Source organism: Cnephaeus nilssonii (assembly GCF_951640355.1).
Source record: "Cnephaeus nilssonii genome assembly, chromosome: 24".
In the NCBI taxonomy this organism is placed as follows: Eukaryota; Metazoa; Chordata; class Mammalia; order Chiroptera; family Vespertilionidae; genus Cnephaeus; species Cnephaeus nilssonii.
Genome location: NC_137095.1, coordinates 3,841,575 through 3,868,342, shown reverse-complemented (window position 1 = coordinate 3,868,342; position 26,768 = coordinate 3,841,575). Strand labels below are relative to the sequence as shown.

Below are 26,768 nucleotides of genomic sequence, written 5' to 3'. Positions count from 1 at the left end.
GGAGCCATCAGACGTGGCCAGAGTTCACTTAATGTGCTAGAGCCGCTCTCTCCAGCTTTGACCGGGACGCCAAGTCCATAGAGCAGAGGCGGCACGGCGGGTGCCCGCCCAGCCAGGATCTCTGCAGCCCCCGGAGGACTGGTGGGACCGCACATGGAACACGGCCCCCGCGGGCCGGCCATCTGCTCCGGGTTCCGGCCTTGGCAGCCCCACTGGCCACGGCGCTGCCCTCCTGCTCCAGGAGCTGGAGCTGGGACACGCCTGCCCTCTGGCGGCCGCTCGGGCAGCACCGCCGGGTGGGACGGGCTGATGCTGAAGAGGTGGAAGGACAGTGTCTTCAGGAGCGGAAGTCAGCACAGGCCAGGTGTGGGCTCCACCCCCAGTGGGGGGCATGCGGGACCCATCATCCTCTCTCATCACGGATGCTTCCCCCTCTCTCCCTCTCCCTTCCTCTCAGAAATCAACAACAACAACAAGAGAATTGAAGTCAGCCTGGCCAGTGGCTCGGTTGGAGCATCGTCCCGAACACCAGTGCACGTTTGTGTCTCACGTTGATGTTTCTCCTCCCTTCCTCTCTCTCTGAAAAGGAAAAAGCCAAAATAAAAAACAGGTCCCGCCCTAGCCGGTGTGGCTCAGTGGATAGAGCATCAGCCTGCCGACTGAAGGGTCCCGGGTTCGATTCCCGCTCAGGGCACAGGCCCGGGTTGCGGGCTCGATCCCCAGTGGGGGGCGTGCAGGAGGCAGCCGATCCATGATTCTCTCATCATTGATGTTCCTCTTCCTTCCTCTCTGAAATCAATAAAGAAATATATTAAAAAAACAAAACAAAACAAAAAAAACACAGGTCCCGCATGAGGATGAAGAAAAAATCGCAGAGTCCGTGCCGATTTCCCTTTGGGCCCACGAAGCTCCTCGAGTCGTTCTTTAACCACTTGGACATTTTGACGCTGGACACATCTTGTTTTTCTGCTAAAACACCGTCTCCCCGGAATGTCGGACTCTTCTGGGTCTCAGAGGCCGTTTTATTAGCAGTTTGGAATCTCCAGACACCCGGGCAGCCAGACACCTGCTCCTTCGGCTCGCCTCTGTGCCGGGGCCTCGGCGTCCCCGGTCCTGCTCCCCAAGTGGCTGCAGCCGAGAAAGCCGTCGGCACCGGACTCACAGACGGCTGCTCAGCGCGATGCCGTCCGGAGCGCCCGTCACCGCTGTGACCGGAAGGGTGCTGGCTCACACTCGGGGGCAGTGAACGCATCGGCGGGGGGGGGGGGGGTTAGCGGGTGTGGAGTTGGAGCTGGGTCTCCTTTGAGACCTGTGGCGGTGGGAGGAGTTGACAGGAAGCCGGAAGCCGAGGGACGAGGGACGTGTGAGCTGGGGAAGGTGTGAGAGGTGTGAAGGGTGAAGATAGGGCCGGGGAAGGTGCAGGAATGGCGCTTGTGGGAGGGGAGGGAGGGGGAGTGGGTGAGGATGGATCAGCAGAGCAGTCAGCTGAGCGAAGCCACCTGCTTAACGTTCAGGGGTCTTCCGTGCACAGAAGCAGCGCAGCTGACAGCACCTGGGGGGGCACCTGGCTTCTCGGGGCCTCGGACAGGTGGGGGCCGCCCCTCTGAGCGGGAGGTGGGGCTTCATGCCTGTCCTTCCTGCCGCCCGGACAGACACGCCTGGCCCGTCCCCTGGTGGCCGCTCCCCGTGTCCCCAGGTTAGTGCCGCCTTCCTGGGACCCGCGTCCCGAGCGGGGGATTGAACCCCAGTCTTGGCGTTCCCCCAGAGCCCAGGACCGCCCCTTCCACTCCAGAGATTTAGAAAAGATCCGGAAAGCCGCGGCTGAGCCCTTTCCTGCTGGGTCCCTGAGCCCCAGGCGGGGCTCCGCAGGCTTCGCTGGGCGGCCTGTGAGGGGGGAACCCTGGGATCTGGGGGGCCGGGCACGGCTGTCCGTCCCCTCTGGATAGGAAGGAGGGGGTGGCCCAGTGTGTGGGCCATCGCCATCCTCAGCTCTGTGGGCTCAGGGTGCTTCTAGACCAGCTGCAGCCTCATTGGGCCCGTGACTGGGGCGAAGGAGCATACGAACGGGGAGCCGAAGGCAGGACTCCCTGACTCCCTCCAGCGCCTCACCGACCTCAGCCTTCCAGTCCCCCGCACAGCACCCCGTGCCCGCATCTTGAGTTTCTGAGGGGAGTGGGTCAGATGCCCCAAGAGACCCTCTTCGTAATTCGACTCCGCAGCCTCCCGCATAAGATGGTGGGAGCGGGCCCGTGGGGGTTGAGAGCAGGGCCTCTGGGCCCCCCTCAGCGCCTCCTCCCCCTCTTGTCCCCGCAGGTCCACCTGGCTGAGGCCGTGCTGCGGGAAGAGAGCAGCCGCGTGGCAGGTATTTTTGCTCAGTGCCAGTCTCAACAGTGTCCTGGTAGCCTGTGTAATATTGGTGGTGATCCTCCTGACCCTGGAGCTGCTAATAGATATAAAGCTCCTCCAGTGTGAGTAGCCGGAGGGACCTGTCAAATACGTTGATGTCGATATTCACTGTGCACCCACCAGGGGTCCCCCACGAGGACACCGGGCAGCCTCTGTCCCCCCAGCATCGGTGCCCCCTCACCCTGTGGCCGCTCCCGTGTCCTCCCAGCATCCCACCACCCGAAACTGAGGTCAGACATGTTGGGGACCCCTGCGTGCACTTCTTTTACTCCCATTTGGAATTGTCTGGGTTGGAGTTTTTGTAGCTTAAGGAGAGCTCCCCTGGTCACCCACAGCAGCCGCCACCGGGGTGCGGTTCTGGTGTTGTTGCCCACGGGAGTGCTTTTCTGTCCTCGGACCTCGGGCAGCCCCCCGAGAGGGGCAGGCCTGACGGCCTCCCACTGTGCAGACCGGGGATTGAAGATCCGGAAATCAGGTTACGGCAGGGTCGGCTGGCCTCCCTCCCCCCCCACCCCCTCCCCCGTCCCAGTCATTGGTCCGGGTTCCGGGTGCTGGAGGCCCACGGCGTGTCTGCTGGACATCCCGGCTGCAGGGCTGCGGGGGGGTGGGGGGGTGCCCAGTGGGTGCCCGGGGGAGGGGTGAGACTCGGCTCTGCCTGAGGGGGTGGTTCTGTAGACTCCCGGTGCTCACAGGTCCCCAGTTCAGAAGGTGGGTCGTTCAAGGCCAGAGACAGAAGAGAGGAGATTATTCCCACCCCCACCCCTCCTCCCACCCCCACCCCCTCCGCCCCGCCCCAGGGTTTCCTTTCCTGCCTCGGCCACACCCAGGACTGCAGACCCCACCCCAGAGCGGGCCCAGGACCTGTTTCTCAGACGCCTCCAGGCCCTTCCCAGGCCCACCTGCCGCCGACGGGGGTCCGTCAGCTCCCTGGGTTCCAGTCAGAATCTTCAGGCCCAAGGTGGCCCGCACGGTGCACGCGGCCTGTCTGCAGTGAACCACGTGGGGGGCTCTCCCTCCCGCGCCCACCCATCTGTTTTACGAGGTCTGCCCCCAGCCCCCAGCCCCCAGCGAGCCTCTCCCTGGGGTGCTGCCAGGCACCGGGGAGGCTGGGGCCTGGCCGACGCTGGAATGGGGCTTAGAATGGAATCTCCGGGAGAGGGGCTGGGGGGAGGTCCAAAGCAGCTCACAAAGGCGTCTCCCCTCCATAAAACACACCAGAGGCCTCCCGCTCTTAACGCAGCCGTGAAAAGGCCCGAATTCCCCGGAGAAACGACGGGGTTATGTTTCCGAAGTCCCCGGAGGCCCTCAGAGCCCGCGGCTGCTCACGGCCGAGGTGGGAGCCTCCGGCGCCTCCTGGCTCGTTTTTAAGGGTCATGTGGGCCCAACGCCAGGGGACCCCGAGTCCCCCACCTGGAGCCTAGGATTGCAGCCCTCCCCGCTCCAGACCTGTGTCTGCCACCCCCGGGGTCCCCCAGCCTCAGAGCTCTGGTGTCTGCCACCCCCGGGGTCCCCCATCCTCAGAGCTCTGGTGTCTGCCACCCCCGGGTCCCCCAACCTCAGAGCTCGTGTCTGCCACCCCTGGGGTCCCCCAACCTCAGAGCTCTGGTGTCTGCCACCCTCGGGGTCCCCCAACCTCAGAGCTCTGGTGTCTGCCACCCCCGGGGTCCCCCAACCTCAGAGCTCTGGTGCCTGCCACCCCCGGGGTCCCCCAGCCCCAGAGCTCTGGTGTCTGCCACCCCCGGGGCCCCCCAGCCCCAGAGCTCTGGTGTCTGCCACCCCCGGGGTCCCCCAGCCCCAGAGCTCTGGTGTCTGCCACCCCCGGGGTCCCCCAGCCCCAGAGCTCTGGTGTCTGCCACCCCCCGGGTCCCCCAGCCCCAGAGCTCTGGTGTCTGCCACCCCCGGGGCCCCCCAGCCTCAGAGCTCTGGTGTCTGCCACCCCCGGGGTCCCCCAGCCCCAGAGCTCTGGTGTCTGCCACCCCCGGGGTCCCCCAGCCCCAGAGCTCTGGTGTCTGCCACCCCCGGGGCCCCCCAGCCTCAGAGCTCTGGTGTCTGCCACCCCCGGGGTCCCCCAGCCCCAGAGCTCTGGTGTCTGCCACCCCCGGGGCCCCCCAGCCTCAGAGCTCTGGTGTCTGCCACCCCCGGGTCCCCCAGCCTCAGAGCTCGGGGGAGGCTGTGGGTCCACCTGCCCCTGCGGTGACCCTGGCGTCGTCCTGCAGCCCAGGGCGCTCTGAGCTGGGTGGGCCCCGCTTGGCCCAGAGGGGGAGCAGCTCATGTTCCCAGCGGCTCCTGTGCCCGTTAGGCCCCTGCCCAGGATGTGCGGCCAGCATCTCTCCTGGCCCTGTCCGCCGGGGAGCACCTGCACCCCCAGTCTCCGTCAGAGCCCCCTGGCCCTGTCCTCCGGGGAGCACCCTGCACCCCCAGTCTCCGTCGGAGCCCCCTGGCCCTGTCCTCCGGGGAGCACCTGCACCCCCAGTCTCCGTCAGAGCCCCCTGGCCCTGTCCTCCGGGGAGCATCCTGCACCCCCAGTCTCCGTCGGAGCCCCCTGACCCTGTCCTCCGGGGAGCACCTGCACCCCCAGTCTCCGTCAGAGCCCCCTGGCCCTGTCCTCCGGGGAGCACCTGCACCCCCAGTCTCCGTCAGAGCCCCCTGGCCCTGTCCTCCGGGGAGCATCCTGCACCCCCAGTCTCCGTCAGAGCCCCCTGGCCCTGTCCTCCGGGGAGCACCCTGCACCCCCAGTCTCCGTCGGAGCCCCCTGGCCCTGTCCTCGGGGAGCACCTGCACCCCCAGTCTCCGTCAGAGCCCCCTGGCCCTGTCTTCCGGGGAGCACCCTGCACCCCCAGTCTCCGTCGGAGCCCCCTGGCCCTGTCCTCCGGGGAGCACCCTGCACCCCCAGTCTCCGTCGGAGCCCCCTGGCCCTGTCCGCCGGGAGCACCTGCACCCCCAGTCTCCGTCAGAGCCCCGGGCCCTGCCCTGGGCCCTGGCGCCTGCTTCGGGTCCGCCCCGGTAGATGTGCCGTGCGGTGGGAGCTGACCGGCTCCTGTGTTTAAAGGCCTCCGGAGCTGGTGCCGTGGCTACGGGAAGGAGCCACTAGGCAGCGTGGCAGACCCAGCCGCGTGCTCTGCCACCTTTGGGGGCTCCCTCTTCCCGTCCTTCCAGCCTGTTCCCTGAAACAGCCCGGCCGACACCACCACCTCCTTGTCAGAGACGTCCGAGTGAGCGGCCTCAGTCCCCGCTCAGTGTGGCGCCCTGGGCTGACGGTGAGGCGTTCCAGCTCGTCCGGGTCCGAAAGCCCGGGTTTCCCTGAGCCCCTCGGGAGACGAGCCCCTTGAGACTGCAGGGCTGGGCTGGAGCCCCGGAGGCAGCCTGGGTGGGGGGCTGTAGAGGAAAGCATGGCCTGGCGGCCCGCCCCTCCCGCCCCCTCTTTCAGACACCCCTGGCGGGCTCGGCCTGGCTCCATCCAGACCTCCTGCTCCCGGTGCGCCACGTCCTCGCTCCTGACCTCGGCCCGTCCTTGTGTTGCAGTTCCCAGCGCCTTCCAGTTCGCCGGGGTCATTCACTGGATCAGCCTGCTCATCCTCTCCGCCTTCTTCTCCGAGGTAGGCCCTGGCTCCGCTCCGTCCCGGGGAGGGGGCTCCTGGGGGCGGGGAGCCCAGGGCACGGATGAGTGAGTGCCCGGACCCGGCCCTCCCTCTGCCTGTGCACCCAGCGGGCGAGTGACCCTCGGGCAGTTCCCGGCTGTCGCCCTGGCCTGCGTGTCAGTAGGGGCCGCAGGCAGAGCCCCCAGGAGAGTGGGGAGACTGGCCTTCCTGCTGTGGGCGCGGCGCTCTGCAGGCCGGGCGTTACCTACACATGGGATCCAGCGCCAGCAATCTGCTCTCCTCTGTCTCCCTCTGTCTCTGTCTCTCCCTGTCTCTCCCTGTCTCTCTCTCCCTGTCTCTCCTTGTCTCTCCCTATCTCTCTCTCCACATCTCTCTGTCTCTGTCTCTCCCTGTCTTTGTCTCTCCCTGTCTCTCTCTCCATGTCTCTCCCTGTCTCTCCCTGTCTCTGTCTCTCCGTGTCTCTCTCTCCCTGTCTCTGTCTCTCCGTGTCTCTCTCTCCCTGTCTCTCCCTGTCTCTCCCTCCCTGTCTCTCTCCCTGTCTCTCCCTGTCTCTCCCTCCCTGTCTCTCCCTGTCTCTCCATGTCTCTCCCTGTCTCTCTCTGTCTCTCCCTGTCTCTCTCTGTCTCTGTCTCTCCCTGTGTCTCCCTGTCTCTCTCTCCCTGTCTCTCCCTGTCTCTCTCTCCCTGTCTCTCCCTGTCTCTCTCTCCCTATCTCTCCCTGTCTCTCTCTCCCTGTCTCTCCCTGTCTCTCCCTGTCTCTCTCTCCCTGTCTCTCTCTCCCTGTCTCTCTCTCCCTGTCTCTCTCTCCCTGTCTCTCCCTGTCTCTCCCTGTCTCTCTCTCCCTGTCTCTCTTTCCCTGTCTCTCCCTGTCTCTCTCTCCCTGTCTCTCTCTCCCTGTCTCTCTCTGTCTCTCCCTGTCTCTCTCTCCCTGTCTCTCCCTGTCTCTCTCTCCCTGTCTCTCCCTGTCTCTCTCTCCCTGTCTCTCCCTGTCTCTCCCTGTCTCTCTCTCCCTGTCTCTCTTTCCCTGTCTCTCCCTGTCTCTCCCTGTCTCTCTCTCCCTGTCTCTCTCTCCCTGTCTCTCTCTGTCTCTCCCTGTCTCTCTCTCCCTGTCTCTCCCTGTCTCTCTCTCCCTGTCTCTCCCTGTCTCTCTCTCCCTGTCTCTCCCTGTCTCTCTCTCCCTGTCTCTCTTTCCCTGTCTCTCCCTGTCTCTCTCTCCCTGTCTCTCTCTCCCTGTCTCTCTCTGTGGCGTGCAGAACCCTGGGTGGGTGGGGACATGTGGGCAGCATCAGTGAACCTCAGCTGGCTCTCCTGCAGCCCTGGGAATCGACAGGTGACCCCAGGGCTGAGGGTCAGACTTGGGGGTCAGATCCCCGGGGTCCCAGCAGCTCCCAGGTCACTGTCCCGGAGGTGCCTCCGCCGCCAAGGAGTGCGGCTCCCCGCTGCTGCCCCTGAGTGCCCGGCCCCCCCGGCCCCCTCCCCCTCTGCGCCGCCCACCAGCTCCTGGGCGGGGCCGGTGGTCCCTGCGGCGGCCTTGGAGAAGGAGCCTGGGTCTGTGCTGCCCGCAGAAACGCTTCCTCAGTGGCTGAGGTTCCCGCCGCCCGACGCTGCGGTCTCACTGGCTTTGCCGGATGTATTGCCCTCCCTCCGCCCTGCTGCCCGCCCCCCCCCCCCCACCCAGACAAGCCGCTCCCTCTCCCCCTTACCCAGCGGGGCAAGGCCCAGCTTCCAGGGCAGAGGGGGAGAAGGGGGGCTGGGAGACGGGTGGCACCCTGACCTGGACCTGGTAGAGGACAGGGCGGGGTGCACAGTAACGGGGTCACAGGACAACAGAGCACAGGGAGCCCCCCCCCCCACACACCCTGTCCTGCACGAGCAGAGGGGCTGCTGTGTGGGTCCCACGTGCTCCAGGGTGTGTCCTGCTCGCAGGCACTGGGCCCCTCTGGTGAGAAGGGCCAGGGAGGTGCGGGGGGGGGGGGGGGGGGATGTTCCCAGGATTCCCAGGGGGCTGCGGGGGGCACTGAGCCGGGTCCTCAGGGGTGCCAGGAGCCGAGGCCAGAGGGACAGAGGCCCCGCCCCAGGCCGTGGCGGAGCGGAGGCCGAGCTGCTGCCCCGAAAGCCAACAGCCCGATCCGATCCGGGGCTCTGCCTTCCGGGAGGACCGCGGGGGCACGGGGCGCTGAGCGCCTGGCACAGGGGGACCCAGCACGCTCCCCGCTGCCCAGCCCCCGTGGGAGACGCCCCAGCACCACCGCTGTGCACCCACAGCCTCGTGTTTGGGGGAGGAACGGGAGGGTGAGCCGGAGCCCCGAGCCCGGGGGGCACAGCCCGGACTTGTGCACAGAACTGACGGGAGGGGGCTGGGCGCTGCGTCTCCCGCAGGGAGGGAGGGCCGGGGAGGGCGTCACGGGAAGGCCGCCCCCCCCCAGGTCGGGCAGGGGGGGAGCTTGCACGTCTGTCCTGTGCAGGTGGCACGACGTGCCGGGGCTGCCCCCGCAGAGGGGCTCGTGGGGCCTGGGGACATGAGCGAGGGGCTGGCACCCTCACGGGCACTCGGTCGGGCGGAGGGGGCACTGAGGGGGGTGGACGAGGACTCGGTCGGGTGGAGGGGGCACTGAGGGGGGTGGACGGGCACTCGGTCGGCGGAGGGGGCACTGCGGGGGGTGGACGGGGACTCGAGGTCCGGCACTCCGCTGTGGGGGCAGGGCCGCCCCCCAGCTCCCGTGTCTCCTCCTCAGACTGTTCTCCGCATCGTGGTGCTTGGGATCTGGGATTACATCGAGAACAAGATCGAGGTGAGACCAGAGTCCCCGCAGCCACCTGGTCCTCCTGGACAGACGGGACCCGCGAGGTGGGCGGGAGGGAACGTGGGAGAGTTCCCAGGAAAGGGGGTCGGAACAGGCCCCACAAGTTGTTCTGAAATGTGTGTTAAACCCTGGGTGCCGTCTGAGGCCCTGAGGCGGGGAGCTGATCCGCCCCCCCCCCCCCCCAGCGGAGACTGGGATGTGCTGGGTCGGGAGGTGGGAGGCCTGGCTGTCCCACGGCGTCTGCTGCCCACCCTGCCCTGCCTCCCACCCATGTTTAGCTTCTCTCGCTGAGCAGAGGGGGTGGGGTGGGGGGGTGGGGGGCTGGCGTCGAGATCTCACGAGGCTGGAGCTGCAGGGCCGAGTCACAGGCTGGGACCCTCCTGTCCTGGCCCTGCCTCCCCAGAACAGCTGCCGGGGTGTGTGTGGGGGGTAGGGGCCTTGGGCCTGCAGCCCCCAGAAGGGACGGGACGCTGGGGCAGCCCAGCCCTCTGGGGGGAGGACCAGCTGGACAGAGCAGCTCAGGAGCACCTGGGGTGGGGGCCTTTCGCTGGGGACAGGAGGGGGTGGGTGCCAGGCGGCCTGGCCTGGCTCAGGGGGTGTGAGGACGCCCAGCACTGGGGTTGCCCCCCCAGGTGTTCGACGGGGCCGTGATCATCCTGTCCTTGGCCCCGATGGTGGCGTCCACTGTGGCCAACGGGCCCCGGAGCCCCTGGGATGCCATCAGCCTCATCATCCTGCTCCGCATCTGGCGGGTGAGGAGGGTCATCGATGGTGAGTGCGGAGGGCTCTGGGGGGGGAGAGTGAGGAGGGCCATCGATGGTGAGTGCGGAGGGCCCTGCGGGGAGGGGGGTGAGGAGGGTCATCGATGGTGAGTGCGGAGGGCTCTGGGGGGGTGAGGAGGGTCATCGATGGTGAGTGCGGAGGGCTCTGGGGGGGTGAGGAGGGTCATCGATGGTGAGTGCGGAGGGCTCTGGGGGGGGGGTGAGGAGGGCCATCGATGGTGAGTGCGGAGGGCTCTGGGGGGGGAGAGTGAGGAGGGCCATCGATGGTGAGTGCGGAGGGCCCTGCGGGGAGGGGGGTGAGGAGGGTCATCGATGGTGAGTGCGGAGGGCTCTGGGGGGGTGAGGAGGGTCATCGATGGTGAGTGCGGAGGGCTTTGGGGGGGGGTGAGGAGGGCCATCGATGGTGAGTGCGGAGGGCTCTGGGGGGGGGAGAGTGAGGAGGGCCATCGATGGTGAGTGCGGAGGGCCCTGCGGGGAGGGGGGTGAGGAGGGTCATCGATGGTGAGTGCGGAGGGCTCTGGGGGGGTGAGGAGGGTCATCGATGGTGAGTGCGGAGGGCTCTGGGGGCGGGTGAGGAGGGTCATCGATGGTGAGTGCGGAGGGCTCTGGGGGGAGGGGGGTGAGGAGGGTCATCGATGGTGAGTGCGGAGGGCTCTGGGGGGAGGGGGGTGAGGAGGGCCATCGATGGTGAGTGCGGAGGGCTCTGGGGGGAGGGGGGTGAGGAGGGTCATCGATGGTGAGTGCGGAGGGCTCTGGGGGGAGGGGGGTGAGGAGGGTCATCGATGGTGAGTGCGGAGGGCTCGGGGGGGGGAGGGTCATCGATGGTGAGTGCGGAGGGCTCTGGGGGGGGGAGGGTCATCGATGGTGAGTGCGGAGGGCTCTGGGGGGAGGGGGGTGAGGAGGGTCATCGATGGTGAGTGCGGAGGGCTCTGGGGGGAGGGGGGTGAGGAGGGTCATCGATGGTGAGTGCGGAGGGCTCTGGGGGGAGGGGGGTGAGGAGGGTCATCGATGGTGAGTGCGGAGGGCTCTGGGGGGAGGGGGGTGAGGAGGGTCATCGATGGTGAGTGCGGAGGGCTCTGGGTGGGGGGAGGGTCATCGATGGTGAGTGCGGAGGGCTCTGGGGGGGGGAGGGTCATCGATGGTGAGTGCGGAGGGCTCTGGGGGGGGTGAGGAGGGTCATGGATGGTGAGTGCGGAGGGCTCTGGGGGGGGTGAGGAGGGCCATCGATGGTGAGTGCGGAGGGCTCTGGGGGGGGTGAGGAGGGCCATCGATGGTGAGTGCGGAGGGCTCTGGGGGGGGTGAGGAGGGTCATCGATGGTGAGTGCGGAGGGCTCTGGGGGGGGAGGGTGAGGAGGGCCATCGATGGTGAGTGCGGAGGGCTCTGGGGGGGGAGGGTGAGGAGGGCCATCGATGGTGAGTGCGGAGGGCTCTGGGGGGGGAGGAGGGCCATCGATGGTGAGTGCGGAGGGCTCTGGGGGGGGTGAGGAGGGTCATCGATGGTGAGTGCGGAGGGCTCTGGGGAGGGAGGAGGGTCATCGATGGTGAGTGCGGAGGGCTCTGGGGGGGGTGAGGAGGGCCATCGATGGTGAGTGCGGAGGGCTCTGGGGAGGGAGGAGGGCCATCGATGGTGAGTGCGGAGGGCTCTGGGGGTGAGGAGGGCCATCGATGGTGAGTGCGGAGGGCTCTGGGGGGGGGGGTGAGGAGGGCCATCGATGGTGAGTGCGGAGGGCTCTGGGGGGGGTGAGGAGGGTCATCGATGGTGAGTGCGGAGGGCTCTGGGGGGGGTGAGGAGGGTCATCGATGGTGAGTGCGGAGGGCTCTGGGGGGGGTGAGGAGGGTCATCGATGGTGAGTGCGGAGGGCTCTGGGGGGGGTGAGGAGGGTCATCGATGGTGAGTGCGGAGGGCTCTGGGGGGGGTGAGGAGGGTCATCGATGGTGAGTGCGGAGGGCTCTGGGGAGGGAGGAGGGTCATCGATGGTGAGTGCGGAGGGCTCTGGGGGGGGTGAGGAGGGCCATCGATGGTGAGTGCGGAGGGCTCTGGGGAGGGAGGAGGGCCATCGATGGTGAGTGCGGAGGGCTCTGGGGGTGAGGAGGGCCATCGATGGTGAGTGCGGAGGGCTCTGGGGGGGGGTGAGGAGGGCCATCGATGGTGAGTGCGGAGGGCTCTGGGGGGGGGTGAGGAGGGCCATCGATGGTGAGTGCGGAGGGCTCTGGGGAGGGAGGAGGGCCATCGATGGTGAGTGCGGAGGGCTCTGGGGGGGGGAGGAGGGTCATCGATGGTGAGTGCGGAGGGCTCTGCGGGGAGGGGGGTCGCCCAGCCAGCTCAGGGTGGGGGGTGGGGACTCGCGGGAGAGCCAAGCCTGTTGCTGCCCCCTCAGGGTCAGTTCAGTAACTGCTCACATGCTGCGCGGCTATCCCAGGCAGACACCTGGGGTCAGAGGTCAGAGGTCTCTGGGCCCCCGCTCCTGGCCCTCCTCTGCTGTCTCCCTTCCCGGCCAGGCTGCCCTCGCTCTGAGCACCTCCCCCGGTGCTGGGTCCTGACCTGGTGGCTCCTGTTTCCAGATGATGGTGATAGAGCAGCGTGTGCCCCCGAGGAGGGGCCTGGGTGGGAGGGCAGGAACCTGGCCCCTGAGCGAGGTGGGTTCCGGGCTGGGCACGCGGCACGCACACGGGCTGGGCACAGGGCACGCACACGGGCTGGGCGCATGGCACGCACACGGGCTGGGCACAGGGCACACACACGGGCTGGGCACGCGGCACGCACACGGGCTGGGCACAGGGCACGCACACGGGCTGGGCACACGGCACGCACACGGGCCGGGCACGCGGCACGCACACGGGCCGGGCACGCGGCACGCACACGGGCCGGGCACGCGGCACGCACACGGGCCGGGCACGCGGCACGCACACGGGCCGGGCACAGGGCACGCACACGGGCCGGGCACGCGGCACGCACACGGGCCGGGCACGCGGCACGCACACAGCTCGGCACGCGGCACGCACACGGGCTGGGCAAGCGGCATGCACGCACACGGGCTGGGCACATGGCACGCCCACGGGCTGGGCACGTGGCATGCACACGGACTGGGCACAGGGCACGCACACGGGCTGGGACGCGGCACTCACACGACTGGGCACACGGCACGCCCACGGGCTGGGCACAGGGCACGCACACGGGCTGGGACGCGGCACGCACACGACTGGGCACACGGCACGCCCACGGGCTGTGCACACGGCACGCCCACGGGCTGGGCACACGGCACGCACACGGACTGGGCACAGGGCACGCACATGGGCTGGGACGCGGCACGCACACGGACTGGGCACAGGGCACGCACATGGGCTGGGACGCGGCACGCACACGGACTGGGCACAGGGCACGCACATGGGCTGGGACGCGGCACGCACACGGACTGGGCACAGGGCACGCACATGGGCTGGGACGCGGCACGCACACGACTGGGCACACGGCACGCACACGGGCTGGGCACGCGGCACGCACACGGACTGGGCACAGGGCACGCACATGGGCTGGGACGCGGCACGCACACGACTGGGCACACGGCACACACACGGGCTGGGCACACGGCACGCCCACGGGCTGGGCACACGGCACGCCCACGGGCTGGGCACACGGCACGCCCACGGACTGGGTACAGGGCACGCACATGGGCTGGGACGCGGCACGCACACGGACTGGGCACACGGCACGCACATGGGCTGGGCGCACGGCACGCCCACGGGCTGGGCACAGGGCACACACACGGGCTGGGCACAGGGCACACACACGGGCTGGGCACGCGGCACACACACGACTGGGCACGCGGCACGCACACGACTGGGCACGCGGCACGCACACGGGCTGGGCACACGGCACGCCCACGGGCTGGGCACACGGCACGCACACGACTTGGCACACGGCACGCCCACAGGCTGGGCACAGGGCACGCACACGGGCTGGGCACGCGGCATGCACCGGGCTGGGCACAGGGCACGCACACAGGCTGGGCACGCGGCACGCACATGGGCTGGGACGCGGCACGCACACGACTGGGCACGAGACACGCACACGACTGGGCACGCGGCACGCACACGGGCTGGGCACACGGCACGCCCACGGGCTGGGCACACGGCACGCACACGACTGGGCACACGGCACGCCCACAGGCTGGGCACAGGGCACGCACACGGGCTGGGCACGCGGCATGCACCGGGCTGGGCACAGGGCACGCACACGGGCTGGGCACGCGGCACGCACACAGGCTGGGCACAGGGCACGCACACGGGCTGGGCACAGGGCACGCACACGGGCTGGGCACACGGCACGCACACGGGCTGGGCACACGTCACACACATGGGCTGGGCACACGTCACGCACATGGTCTGGGCACACGGCACGCCCACCGGTTGGGCACACGGCACGCACACGGGCTGGGCATACGGCACGCCCACGGGCTGGGCACACGGCACGCACACGGGCTGGGCACAGGGCACGCACATGGGCTGGGACGCGGCACGCACACGGGCTGGGCACAGGGCACGCACATGGGCTGGGACGCGGCACGCACACGACTGGGCACACGGCACGCACACGGGCTGGGACGCGGCACGCACACGACTGGGCACGCGGCACGCACACGACTGGGCACACGGCACGCCCACGGGCTGGGCACAGGGCACGCACACGACTGGGCACACGGCACGCCCACGGGCTGGGCACAGGGCACGCACACGGGCTGGGCACAGGGCACGCACACGGGCTGGGCACGCGGCACCCACACGGGCTGGGCACGCGGCACGCACACGGGCTGGGCACAGGGCACGCACACGGGCTGGGCACAGGGCACGCACACGGGCTGGGCACAGGGCACGCACACGGGCTGGGCACGTGGCACGCACACGGGCTGGGCACGCGGCACGCACACGGGCTGGGCACAGGGCACGCACACGGGCTGGGCACGCGGCACGCACACGGGCTGGGCACGCGGCACGCACACGGGTTGCGCACGCGGCACCCACACGGCTGGGCACACGGCACGCACACGGCTGGACACGCGGCACGCACACGGCTGGGCACAGGGCACGCACACGGCCGGCTCACCTCCTGCCCGGAGCAGCGGGCACGGCGGAGGTTGTGGAGCCCTTAGCCCAGGGGGTGTCACTCGGAGGACAGCTCTCAGCCCCCCAGGCGGCCGCCCTCCCACTCTCCGGTGGCCGTTGGGCCCTCAGGGAACGCGCCTCGCCCGGCCTGCTGCCGTCCCCTCCGGCTCCCGGCCCTCACGGCCGTCTCTGTCCTGCAGCGTACGTCCTGCCCGTGAAGGTGGAGCTGGAGCTGGTCATCCAGCAGTACGAGAAGGCCAAGGTCGTGCAGGACGAGCAGCTGGAGAGGCTGACGCAGATCTGCCAGGAGCAGGGGGTAACCGGGCACCGCGGTTCTGTTGGGTTCTGTCCAGGGCTCGGGTGCTGGGTGCCCAGAGCCACCGGGGCTCTGGGATCAGAGGTGGGGTGGGGGGGGGTGTCTCTAGGCCCAGCCAGGCTGACTTGGCCCCAACGCCGGCCCAGGTTCTTTCCACTGGCCCATGGCTCCCGCTCGGCTCTCCAGTCGCAACACCGAGCCGCAGCTCAGCCCTGGTCTTCCCGGCACGGCCCCTCTGATGCAGGTTGACGTCCATCTGCCGGGCGGCCGGGCGCCCACTCCGGGGCCCCAGACCCTCCTGAGCGTCAGCAGTGCTTTGCCCTCGGGGGCCGCGGTGAAGGCTCAGGGCCCTCCACCCCCAGGACTTCAGCCAAGTCGTGCCCCTTTGCCCTCAGGTCCTCCGTCTGTGGGCTGTGACGGGCAGCTGGCTCCTTCTGTGGGAGTTCAGTGCGGGGATGGCAGAGTCCTGCGGCGGCGGGGGGGGGGGGGGGCAGCGAGGCTGCATGCTCTGCGGGACTCGTGGTTCCGGGTGAGCAGGGGGAGCGCAGAGGGCCGGCCGGCCAGGAGGGGACCCTCGTGTCGGCCTCACCGGGTCCCTGCTCCCGGGCGGCTCTCCCCTGGAGGCGCTGGAGGGGTGGGAAGCCTGTGGAATGTCCCCGGGGAGCACACAGTGTCCCTCCCACAGGGCGCCCCTGGAACGTCTGTCCAGGAACCAGGTCTTTTTCTCTGGGACCCCACGCCTTCACGTCAGCACCCAGTGCCTGCGGGTGACGAGAGGGGAGGTGACCAGAGGGGCGGTGACGGAGAGGGGCGGTGACCAGAGGCGTCGGGCGCAGCCTGGGGAGATCCTTGTTTGGGGCCTGGGCGTGGCGGCCTGGGCGGGGCCTGGGCTGGGGCGTTCCGGCCCCAGCAGGAGGCCCGCTCCATTCTCACCCGCTCTGGGCTCGGCACCTGCTGGGCACCGGGACTCCGTCCTGGCAGGATTCGGCTCCGCTCTCACAAGGCTCTGGGGGTGGCAGGTCCCCAGTAGACGCGGGGTCCCCAGCAGGGACGTGCAGGGTCTGTGTGCTGGGCAGTGGGCGGTCCAGAGGAGCTGGCGCTGAGGGGCCACCTGAGGAGAGAGGCTGTAGCAAGCACAGGGGGGTGGGGGGGGCTGGGTTTGGGGCCCGGGGACGAGAGGGGAGGGGGCCTGGGTGTTACGCAGGGCCTGGCTGGCGCTCAGTCGGGCAGCCGTCCGTCTAACAGGAAAACAGAGGCTGTCCTCACTGCAGTGGCCTCGTCAGAGACCCCGACCCCATGGCCACCCGCCCCTAAATTCACAGCCTCCGGCCCCGCCGAGCACCTGCCCTCCCGCTCACACACGTCACAGCACCTGGCACCTGGCTGAGCGCAGACCCTGCCAGCCGCCTCCCCGGTCTCCTCCGTGGCCATCGAGCTCCAGGGGACCTGGTCCAGGTGGCCCCCGGGCGGCCTGCTCCCGCGGTCTGAGCCGGAGAGAGGCTCTGCGCAGTCAGAGCAGTGACTACGAGGCTCCCTCTGGGTGACGCCTGGGAGAGGGGGAGACCCACCACTTCATTCAGCAGCGCCGAGCCTGTCCCCCGAGTCAGAACAGAAAAGGAACAGGTGTCCTGGGGGGGAGGGGGCGCTGGAGGCCGGAGGGGCTGGTCTGCAGCCAGGACCCTGCCCTCCCCAGCTCGGGGCGCCCCATAGGCCAGGCGAACAGACGCCTCATGTTCAGAACGACCTGTGACAGCTTTGAGATCTGATGGGCAACAAACACCCCTCAGGCAGTGCGAGTGGGGCTGGGGGTCAGGGTGGCCTGACCCTTGGGGAGCACAGCGCCGGGCTGGGTGAGAACAGGCTTTGGGGACACACGGGTGCACAGCCGGAGCTCGAGCTTAGACGGCCCGGGGTTCTCTGTGGCCTTGGTTTTCCTGATCTGAAAACGGTGGGAATGACATCCTCGAAGGACGGCCGGGAGTGCTCAGCTGAGCCTGGCTCAGGACCCGTGGTGACCCCCCCCCCATGTTACAGGTAAGAAAACTGAGGACGGACTCGCCCAAGAGCGCGGCTAATCGAGGGCATCGAGTCAGGTGTCCTACGTGAACACGGCCTTCCGGTCCGCGTGGTGTAGGCGCATGTCCCACGCCCCTCCCCCATCACTTCTCAGCGCCTAGTGAGAACGGCGGGGGGGGTGGGGCACAGCTCCCTCGCAGCCACACCGCACCCCAGCCCCACGGCCAGGCCTCCCCGTCAGCTTCGTCACACGCGTGCTCGCTCCCTCCGCATCCTCACAGTGGAGTGACGCCGTTCCCAAACTGAATTCACATTCGCTGCCTAAGAACTGGGAACTCACCAGTGTCGTAAGGAAATGCGTAGGGTCTCGGTGTACGTGAAGGTCCGCCCGCTCTCTCCTGGGTGTGTGTGCGTGGATATTTGCCAAAACTTCACCCTTTGTGGCTTTTTAACGTAAGCGTTATTTCTTAGAGCAGCCGTAGCCTCAGGAAACTGGTGAGGTAGTTCAGGCCCCTCGCTCCCACAGGATGTCCTCACGTCCGTGTGGCACGTGTCCCATGGATGAGCCAGGAGTGAGACGGTCCCTGATGTCCAGTGTCCTCGGTCCTGTCCTCGGTCCGCCCAGGGCCGTGTCCAGCAGCCACCGCGTCTGCCTCCGGCTCCTCTCCTTGGAAAGCCCCTCGGCTGCCTGGTCTCAGGGCCGGGCCGGGGCGGGAGAGGCCGGTGTTTGCTGCTGCCCGGCTGTTGGGACTGTCTGGTGGTGTCTTCCGGCTGTTGGGGCTGTCTGGTGGTGTCTGCCGGCTGTTGGGACTCTCTGGTGGTGTCTGCCGGCTGTTGGGACTGCCTGGTGGTGTCTGCCGGCTGTTGGGACTGTCTGGTGGTGTCTGCCGGCTGTTGGGACTGTCTGGTGGTGTCTGCCGGCTGTTGGGACTGCCTGGTGGTGTCTGCCCGGCTGTTGGGACTGTCTGGTGGTGTCTTCCGGCTGTTGGGGCTGTCTGGTGGTGTCTGCCGGCTGTTGGGGCTGTCTGGTGGTGTCTGCCGGCTGATGGGACTCTCTGGTGGTGTCTGCCGGCTGTTGGGACTGTCTGGTGGTGTCTTCCGGCTGTTGGGGCTGTCTGGTGGTGTCTGCCGGCTGTTGGGGCTGTCTGGTGGTGTCTGCCGGCTGTTGGGACTGCCTGGTGGTGTCTGCCCGGCTGTTGGGACTGTCTGGTGGTGTCTTCCGGCTGTTGGGGCTGTCTGGTGGTGTCTGCCGGCTGTTGGGGCTGTCTGGTGGTGTCTGCCGGCTGATGGGACTCTCTGGTGGTGTCTGCCGGCTGTTGGGACTGTCTGGTGGTGTCTTCCGGCTGTTGGGGCTGTCTGGTGGTGTCTGCCGGCTGTTGGGGCTGTCTGGTGGTGTCTGCCGGCTGTTGGGACTGCCTGGTGGTGTCTGCCCGGCTGTTGGGACTGCCTGGTGGTGTCTGCCGGCTGTTGGGACTGTCTGCCGGCTGTTGGGACTGTCTGGTGGTGTCTTCCGGCTGTTGGGGCTGTCTGGTGGTGTCTGCCGGCTGTTGGGACTGCCTGGTGGTGTCTGCCTGGCTGTTGGGACTGCCTGGTGGTGTCTGCCGGCTGTTGGGACTGTCTGCCGGCTGTTGGGACTGTCTGGTGGTGTCTGCCGGCTGTTGGGACTGTCTGGTGGTGTCTTCCGGCTGTTGGGGCTGTCTGGTGGTGTCTGCCGGCTGTTGGGACTGTCTGGTGGTGTCTTCCGGCTGTTGGGGCTGTCTGGTGGTGTCTGCCGGCTGTTGGAACTCTCTGGTGGTGTCTGCCGGCTGTTGGGACTGTCTGATGGTGTCTGCCGGCTGTTGGAACTCTCTGGTGGTGTCTGCCGGCTGTTGGGACTGTCTGGTGGTGTCTGCCGGCTGTTGGGACTGTCTGGTGGTGTCTGCCGGCTGTTGGGGCTGTCTGGTGGTGTCTGCCGGCTGTTGGGACTGCCTGGTGGTGTCTGCCCGGCTGTTGGGACTGCCTGGTGGTGTCTGCCGGCTGTTGGGACTGTCTGCCGGCTGTTGGGACTGTCTGGTGGTGTCTGCCGGCTGTTGGGACTGTCTGGTGGTGTCTTCCGGCTGTTGGGGCTGTCTGGTGGTGTCTGCCGGCTGTTGGAACTCTCTGGTGGTGTCTGCCGGCTGTTGGGACTGTCTGATGGTGTCTGCCGGCTGTTGGGACTGTCTGGTGGTGTCTTCCGGCTGTTGGGGCTGTCTGGTGGTGTCTGCCGGCTGTTGGGACTGTCTGGTGGTGTCTTCCGGCTGTTGGGGCTGTCTGGTGGTGTCTGCCGGCTGTTGGAACTCTCTGGTGGTGTCTGCCGGCTGTTGGGACTGTCTGATGGTGTCTGCCGGCTGTTGGAACTCTCTGGTGGTGTCGGCCGGCTGTTGGGACTGTCTGGTGGTGTCTGCCGGCTGTTCGGACTGTCTGGTGGTGGCTGCCGGCTGTTGGGACTGCCTGGTGGTGTCTGCCCGGCTGTTGGGACTGCCTGGTGGTGTCTGCCGGCTGTTGGGACTGTCTGCTGGCTGTTGGGACTGTCTGGTGGTGTCTGCCGGCTGTTGGGACTGTCTGGTGGTGTCTTCCGGCTGTTGGGGCTGTCTGGTGGTGTCTGCCGGCTGTTGGGACTGTCTGGTGGTGTCTTCCGGCTGTTGGGGCTGTCTGGTGGTGTCTGCCGGCTGTTGGAACTCTCTGGTGGTGTCTTCCGGCTGTTGGGACTGTCTGATGGTGTCTGCCGGCTGTTGGAACTCTCTGGTGGTGTCTGCCGGCTGTTGGGGCTGTCTGGTGGTGTCTGCCGGCTGTTCGGACTGTCTGGTGGTGGCTGCCGGCTGTTGGGACTGTCTGGTGGTGTCTGCCCAGCTGTTGGGACTGTCTGATGGTGTCTGCCCAGCTGTTGGGACTGTCTGATGGTGTCTGCCGGCTGTTGGGACTGTCTGGTGGTGGCTGCCGGCTGTTGGGACTCTCTGGTGGTGTTTGCCGCTGCCCGGCTGTTGGGACTGTCTGGTGGTGTTTGCTGGCTGTTGGGACTGTCTGGTGGTGTCTGCCGGCTGTTGGGACTGTCTGATGGTGTCTGCCGGCTGTTGGGACTGTCTGGTGGTGGCTGCCGGCTGTTGGGACTCTCTGGTGGTGTTTGCCGCTGCCTGGCTGTTGGGGCTCTCTGGTGGTGTCTGCCGGCTGTTGGGGCTGTCTGGTGGTGTCTGCCGGCTGTTGGGACTGTCTGATGTTTCTCAGGACGAGGTGCAGTCCTGGGTTTGGGGGAACCAGAGGTGAGTGCAGGTGCACGCTGTTGCTGTGACATCACTGTTGGTCCCGGCCGTGGCCGCCTGCTCAGGCGTGTTTGTCGGGTCTGTTCGTTGTAGTTTCTTCAGGAAGCCGTGGCCCTGGACACTCGCGTGACGTGGTTTGCTGTGTCTTGCATAAACGTCGTGTGCACTTTATCTTCATGTCTTACCACGGGCCGTGCCCCAGGTGCCCAGAACCACCTGCGACAGGCCCGGGACTGGGCTGCGGGGAATCTGAGGCCCGAGAAGGGTGAGGCGTGCCCCTCCCGTCCCTCCCGCGGGGAGCCCTGAGTTTGCTCGGAATCTCTGAGCTCACCTCCCGGGTGTGCAGACGGCTCCAGAGGCGCGGCCGTTGCTGCCCCCAGGGCGGTGGTGGGCGGCCCCTGCTCTGGCCGCTGCAGAGAGCGGGGCTGCGCAGGCCGCGCCCGTCAGTGCGATGGCGCATCTTGCCAGCTCGGCCTGTGACGCGCTCCTGGGCCTGCGCGTCCTCCCGCTCTGATGAACGTTCCGAAGCCCTGTCTGCTCTTCGCCCGGGAACCTCGCCACAGCCTCGGCCAGAACAGGCCCTGGGCCCTCCCTGCGCGTCCTGTGGGAAGGACAGAAGGACGTTTCCGTCCTCAGCACCTTTCCCCCGAGACCACTGGGACGCGGGGCTCCATCCTGGGACTCAAGGCCAGTCTGCAGGGCGGCCCGGGCACCCCCGAGGGCGACTCCGGGCCCTGGGCAGGGTCAGTCCCTGAAAGGCAGTCCTGGGGGGCAGTCCTGGGGGCAGTCCTGGGGGGCAGCGGGATGTGACTTCAGCTCCGCCAACGGCTACTCGTCTCCCCGAGTCCGGCTCAGATTGCTGATTGGAGACACGGATGCTGTGAAGATAGATTAAACCTAGTGATCTATATCTATATCTATATCTATATCTATATCTATATCTATATCTATATCTATATATCGATATCTAATCTGTGTCTATATCTATGTCTATATCTATATCTATATATCTATATCTATATCTATATCTATATCTATATCTATATCTATATATCGATATCTAATCTGTGTCTATATCTATGTCTATATCTATGTCTATATCTATATCTATATATCTATATCTATATCTATATCTATATCTATATCTATATCTATATCTATATCTATATATAGCGATATCTAATCTGTGTCTATATCTATGTCTATGTCTATATCTATATCTATATCTATATCTATATATTGATATCTAATCTATATCTATATCTATACAGTCTGGCTCATTGGAGCCCTCAGAAGATGAAAACCAAGAGAGAGAGAGAGAGAGAGAGGTGGGGGGAGGGGGAGGGGGAGGGAGGGAGTGGGGAGGGGCTAAGTCACTGGTAACCACGGACGCATGCTCGTCCGGGATTGTTGCTGGTGGAGCCGGATGGTCAGAGCTGGAGCTCCGTGGTGTGGAGTCCACGCCTCGCGTCTGTGGGGGAAGGGGTGGAGCTCAGGGCTGGGCCGCTTCCTCCTGCAGGAATGGCCGCCTGGACAAGGCAGGCTGCGGGGCCTGGGGGGGAGGGGGCCCTCTTTCCCTCCCTGCCTGCCTCTAGGCGGCTCCCAGGTGGTGGCTTCTCCCAGTTCCAGGTCCTTGGCGGTTATGGCTCCCTTAGCCCAGGGCACAGAGGGGAGGGGGTTTGCGGGCTGGGCCTGAAGGTGGGCGGAGCTCAGGTGCAGTCACACCTAAGGCAGTGGCCTCGGAGGAGGAGGCAGCGGGCACCTGCAGTCACTGGCCGTTAAAGGGGGGCCCGCCCCTCGTGACAGGCCCCTCTCCCTTCCCAGGAGGAAGGGCGGCATCTGCTCAGTGATCCTCCTGCGTAAGGCCCGCCCCCTTCTCCTGAAGGAGCTGGGGTCACCTGACCCCACGCTGCAGGCACCTCTGGGGAGGGGGGCGCACCCATCAGGCCAAGGCCCGTCAGTGGTCCTGCTCCTCCCTCCACCCACGCTGCCCCTCCCGGGCAGGGTCGTCCGCTCCCTCCTGGCGCCGAGACAGGGCCGGTGGCCCATCGCTCGGTGGCCAATCGCTCGCCTCCCAGGCGGGGCCCCGGCCCTGAGGCCGCAGTGCCTTCGGGGGGCGGGGGGTCAGAATCAGCAGGAAAGGGGCGCTGCCTGGCCTCGGGGTGACGCCTGGTGCTGGCTCGGTCCAGAGAGCCCCCCTTCCTCCAGGGGCGGCACCCCCCACTCAGCGAGGCCTTCGTCCCGGGATTACTCAGGGTCTCCCTCCGCTGCGGGGTGTCACGTGTGTTTTAAAACCCGGGCAGTGATGTGTAAAACAGCGAGAGCTTCAGTGACAAACCATTTAGCTGATAAACTCGGCCCTCAGAGGGGTGACTCACGTTATCCTTTCGCCGTAATTTAACTTTACGGCCGACTGCCCGTCCCCTCCCCCCCCCCCCGCCCCTAAATCACAAGTTTGCAGCTGTCTCCTGGTCTTTATTGCTCCTAACCATGGCCGACCAGACGGAGTAAACATTGGCTGCCGTCCCAGAGCCGATGGGTTTGCAGGCTGCGCCGGCGCTAACGGGATGGGAGGAGTGATGGGAGATGCTCGGGCCGGAGCGCGCATCCATCGTCCAGGGCGTATCGCTGCCCTGCCCAGCCCAGACCACCGGAGGCAGAGATGCTGGGAGTCCCCCCCCCCCCCTGCGCAGGGGCCGCCCGCCCCGCCCCGCAGGCATTAAAGCCCAGCCCTGGAGGCCGCTCCCTCCAGTAATGCGTGCGGATCCCCTGGGCCTGGCCGCCCCGCCAGGTCTGATTAGCGGTGCTCAGCTAATGGCTGCGTCAGGAGGGTGGTGAGGGCACCTCCTCCCCCGTCACAGGACAGGCCGTCCCCACGGGAAACTCCTCCACGTTGTCTCCACCGCGGGCACCGTCCCCAGAGGCCCCGCCCGGCCCCTCACGGCCAGCCCTGCCGCCCGCACCACAGAGGCCACATGCTCCGGGCGCTCCCGGGTGCCACGGGCCCAGGACTCCCTTCCAGACGGGAGGGGGTTTCCCTCCTGAACGTGTCACGGACTTGACAGGGCTCTCCCCAGGCTTCCCCGGATCTTCGGGAGGGAGGAGTGGGGGAGGGAGGGAAGGAGGGAAGGAGGGAGGGAGGGGGGAGGGGGGAGGGATTGAGTGGAGAAGCACCGCACACGCGTGCACATCTCTAGCCTAGAACTTCCTGTGTCCGTGCCGTGTCACCACGTGGCCTCTGGCTGTCTGGCCTGAATTCCAGTGGGACACTCAGGGCAGCTTGTTATCGATTACAGGTTATCAATAATGCAGCTGCTCCGAGCGCCCGGAGGCCATTAGCTGGGCCTGCCGCCCGATGAGCAGCCTCGGAGGGAGGGCTGGGTGTGCCCGGGAAGTTCCCCGCGGGCGGGTAGGAGGCTCCCCCCCAGCGGTCAGGGGGCGGCCCCGTGGGCCTCTGTGACCTCGGAGTCTGCCCGGGGGGGGGGGGGGGGGAGGGGCCGCCCAGGCCACCGATCACACATCAGCCGATTGCTCACCCTTTGAGGCCAACAGCCCCCTCTTAGTGCTGGGCTGTTGTCCAGAGTCTGAGCCTCATCTGAGACCAGGGTCGGGCGCAGCCTGTGAGCGGGGTGGGGGCGCAGCCTGTGAGCGGGGTGGGGGCGCAGCCTGTGAGCAGGGCCGGGGCGCAGCCTGTGAGCGGGGTCGGGGCGCAGCCTGTGAGCGGGTGGGGGCTCATCTGTGAGTGGGGGCTCACCTGTGAGCGGGTGGGGCTCACCTGTGAGCGGGGTGGGGTGCAGCCTGTGAGCGGGGTCGGGGCTCACCTGTGAGCGGGGTGGGGGCGCAGCCTCTGAGCGGGTGGGGCTCACCTGTGAGCGGGGTGGGGTGCAGCGCTGGGGGAGGACGCCAGATGGTCAGTGCCCTGGGTGGTCCCGCTGCAGATCGTCAGCACAGACACTGACGCGGCCTCAAACCCAGGCCCCCGAGGCCTCCAGGGGCTTCCCACAGCACAGCTCTTTCCGTCCCCCCGCAGCGGGGCCCAGGTGAGGGGACACCCTAGGACCTGGAGGAGGCTCCGGTGCAGTCCAGCCTTTGGGTGCTCGGAACCCCATGAGCAGTGCCCAGACCGCCGGTCTGCACCGCCTGCCTCTCCACAAACCCCACCTTCGCCCCAGGCCCCTCGGGTGGCCCCGCCCACAACCCTCTCCTCTTGCAGTTTGAGATCCGGCAGCTGCGGGCGCACCTGGCCCAGCAGGACCTGGACCTGGCCGCCGAGCGGGAGGAGGCGCTGAGGGCGCCGCAGGTGCTGCAGCCGCGCAGCCGCTACCACGTGGTGGAGGCCACGGCCACGGAGGGCGTCGTGGAGCAGCTGCAGCCCTCGCCAGGTAGGCGGCCCGGGGGGGCCCCTCCCCTCCGCCACCCCGGCCTGGCCTTCCTTCCTTTCCGCACTGTGTCTGCGTCAGGGGAGCTGCCGGGGCTCCGGGGCACGGTCGTGTGGCCTCAGGTCGTAGGTGCCCTAAGGGGCAGCCTCCCTGGCACCTGAGCGGGCACTTGGGGTTCCCCCGTGTGTGGGTGCGTGCCCTCCCGGTCCCTGTGTGGGCGTGTGCCCTCCCGGTCCCCTGTGTGGGTGTGTGCCCTCCCGGGTCCCTGTGTGGGTGTGTGCCCTCCGGGTCCCCTGTGTGGGTGTGTGCCCTCCGGGTCCCTGTGTGGGTGTGTGCCCTCCGGGTCCCCTGTGTGGGTGTGTGCCCTCCGGGTCCCTGTGTGGGTGTGTGCCCTCCGGGTCCCCTGTGTGGGTGTGTGCCCTCCCGGTCCCCTGTGTGGGCGTGTGCCCTCCCGGTCCCCTGTGTGGGCGTGTGCCCTCCGGGTCCCCTGTGTGGGTGTGTGCCCTCCCGGTCCCCTGTGTGGGTGTGTGCCCTCCCGGTCCCCTGTGTGGGCGTGTGCCCTCCCGGTCCCCTGTGTGGGCGTGTGCCCTCCCGGTCCCCTGTGTGGGTGTGTGCCCTCCTGTTGCTTTGGCTCGTCCATGGGAGGGTGACCTCAGGTGACTGGCGGGGAGGCTGGCGTGACAGCCGTGGAGGAGCTGTTGTGCGGGGCCGAGCCACCGGAGCAGGAGGGCTGAGCGGCCCTGGGCCTGGCGAGTTGGTCCTGTGTTTGTGGAGGGGGCTGGGCTGTGCTCTGGGCTGACGCTGGCCACCAGGTGTTCGTTCTGAGGTCTCTCGGGAGGTAGAGGCCAAGGTCAGCTGCCGCCTGGGCCCCGCCCGGGCCAGGGGTGTGAGCTACAGAGGGATCTGCAGACGCTGCCCCTCGTGCTGGGCTTGGGGGGCCGGGGAGCCTGAGCTGCAAACGGAGGCTGCGGCTCTGCCGTTGAGCTCGGGCTGTGGGGCCAGACGGTGGGACAGGCCGAGGCCAGATGCCGCGTGGGGTTGAGAGGCTTCAGGGAAGTCTGCAGCCGGAGCCAGGACAGGCCGTTTGCATGGAAAAGCCATGGAGCTGCGGGCGGGACAGGCCTCCGGGAATCACCAGGGCGGGCTGAGCGTGAGCCACGTTGATGGGGACTCGCCGTGGGGTCCACTGCACCTGCGAGGGGCGGGCTCAGCACAGCAGCCTGGCTTCTGCCGGCACCTTCGCCTGGGAGGGGCTGCCGGAGCCCTCGTCCTGGAGCCAGACCGTCCCTGACGCCTTTTAAAGCGATATACTTATTTATTTATTTAAAAATTGATTTTAGGAAGAAAGGAGGAGGGAGAGAATCATGGACCGGCTGCCTCCTGCTCGCCCCTCACTGGGGATGGAGCCCACAACCCGGGCCTGTGCCCTGAGCGGGAGGGAATGGAACCCTAACCTCCTGGCTCCTAGGTGGACGCTCCACCACGGAGCACGGCGGCTGGAGCGCGGCGCGAAGCCCCGGGGAGTAGCCGTGTGGGTTTGAGGTGATGCTGGGGCTCCAGCCGCCCGGCGTCCGCTCAGCCACTCTCACCACTGGTTTTCGAAGCCGGAAGTTGTGGCGACTTCTCTTCCGGGCGCTGGAACCCAGGGCTGGGGAGCCCCTGTGGGGCTGACTCCCTGGTCCTCGGGGGGTGGGGGGGGGGGCTCTGCAGCTGAGACATCCCTGCTGATGTTTCACCGCCACACGTGGGTGTGGCCCCGTCTGTCCACGTCTCCGCCCCTCCTACTGGTCTCTGCGCGGCTGCTGCTTGTCCTCAGTGATCGGAGTTCCGCTCAGCTGCTCTTCAGCCGGGTCTCTTTTTCAATAGCTTCATTTTCCTTTTCAGAAAGACTGCTTTTATTTTATTTTTTACTCCTCGTTGTTGGTAATCCTCCCCATTGGTTTATAGAAACAGTGGAAGGAACTGGGAGAGAAGGGAGAGACACATCCATCGGTTGCCTCCCACACGCACCTGGACCTTCGTTGCAGGTACGTGCCCTTGACTGGAATCGAACCCGGGACCCTTCAGTCCGCGATGCCCTATGCACGGAGCC

The 26,768-nt window shown here is 67.3% G+C and overlaps 1 protein-coding gene across 1 annotated transcript in view; it reads left to right on the top strand.

Moving 5' to 3' along the window:
• TMEM266 (transmembrane protein 266) overlaps positions 1–26,768 on the top strand; it is a 36,590-nt gene that overhangs the window by 6,633 nt on the left and 3,189 nt on the right. Inside the window, 6 exon segments of the mRNA XM_079764187.1 lie at positions 2,314–2,468; positions 5,929–6,002; positions 8,740–8,796; positions 9,441–9,579; positions 14,891–15,006; positions 24,511–24,679. Of these exon segments, the coding sequence (XP_079620313.1) occupies positions 2,314–2,468; positions 5,929–6,002; positions 8,740–8,796; positions 9,441–9,579; positions 14,891–15,006; positions 24,511–24,679 (710 nt within the window).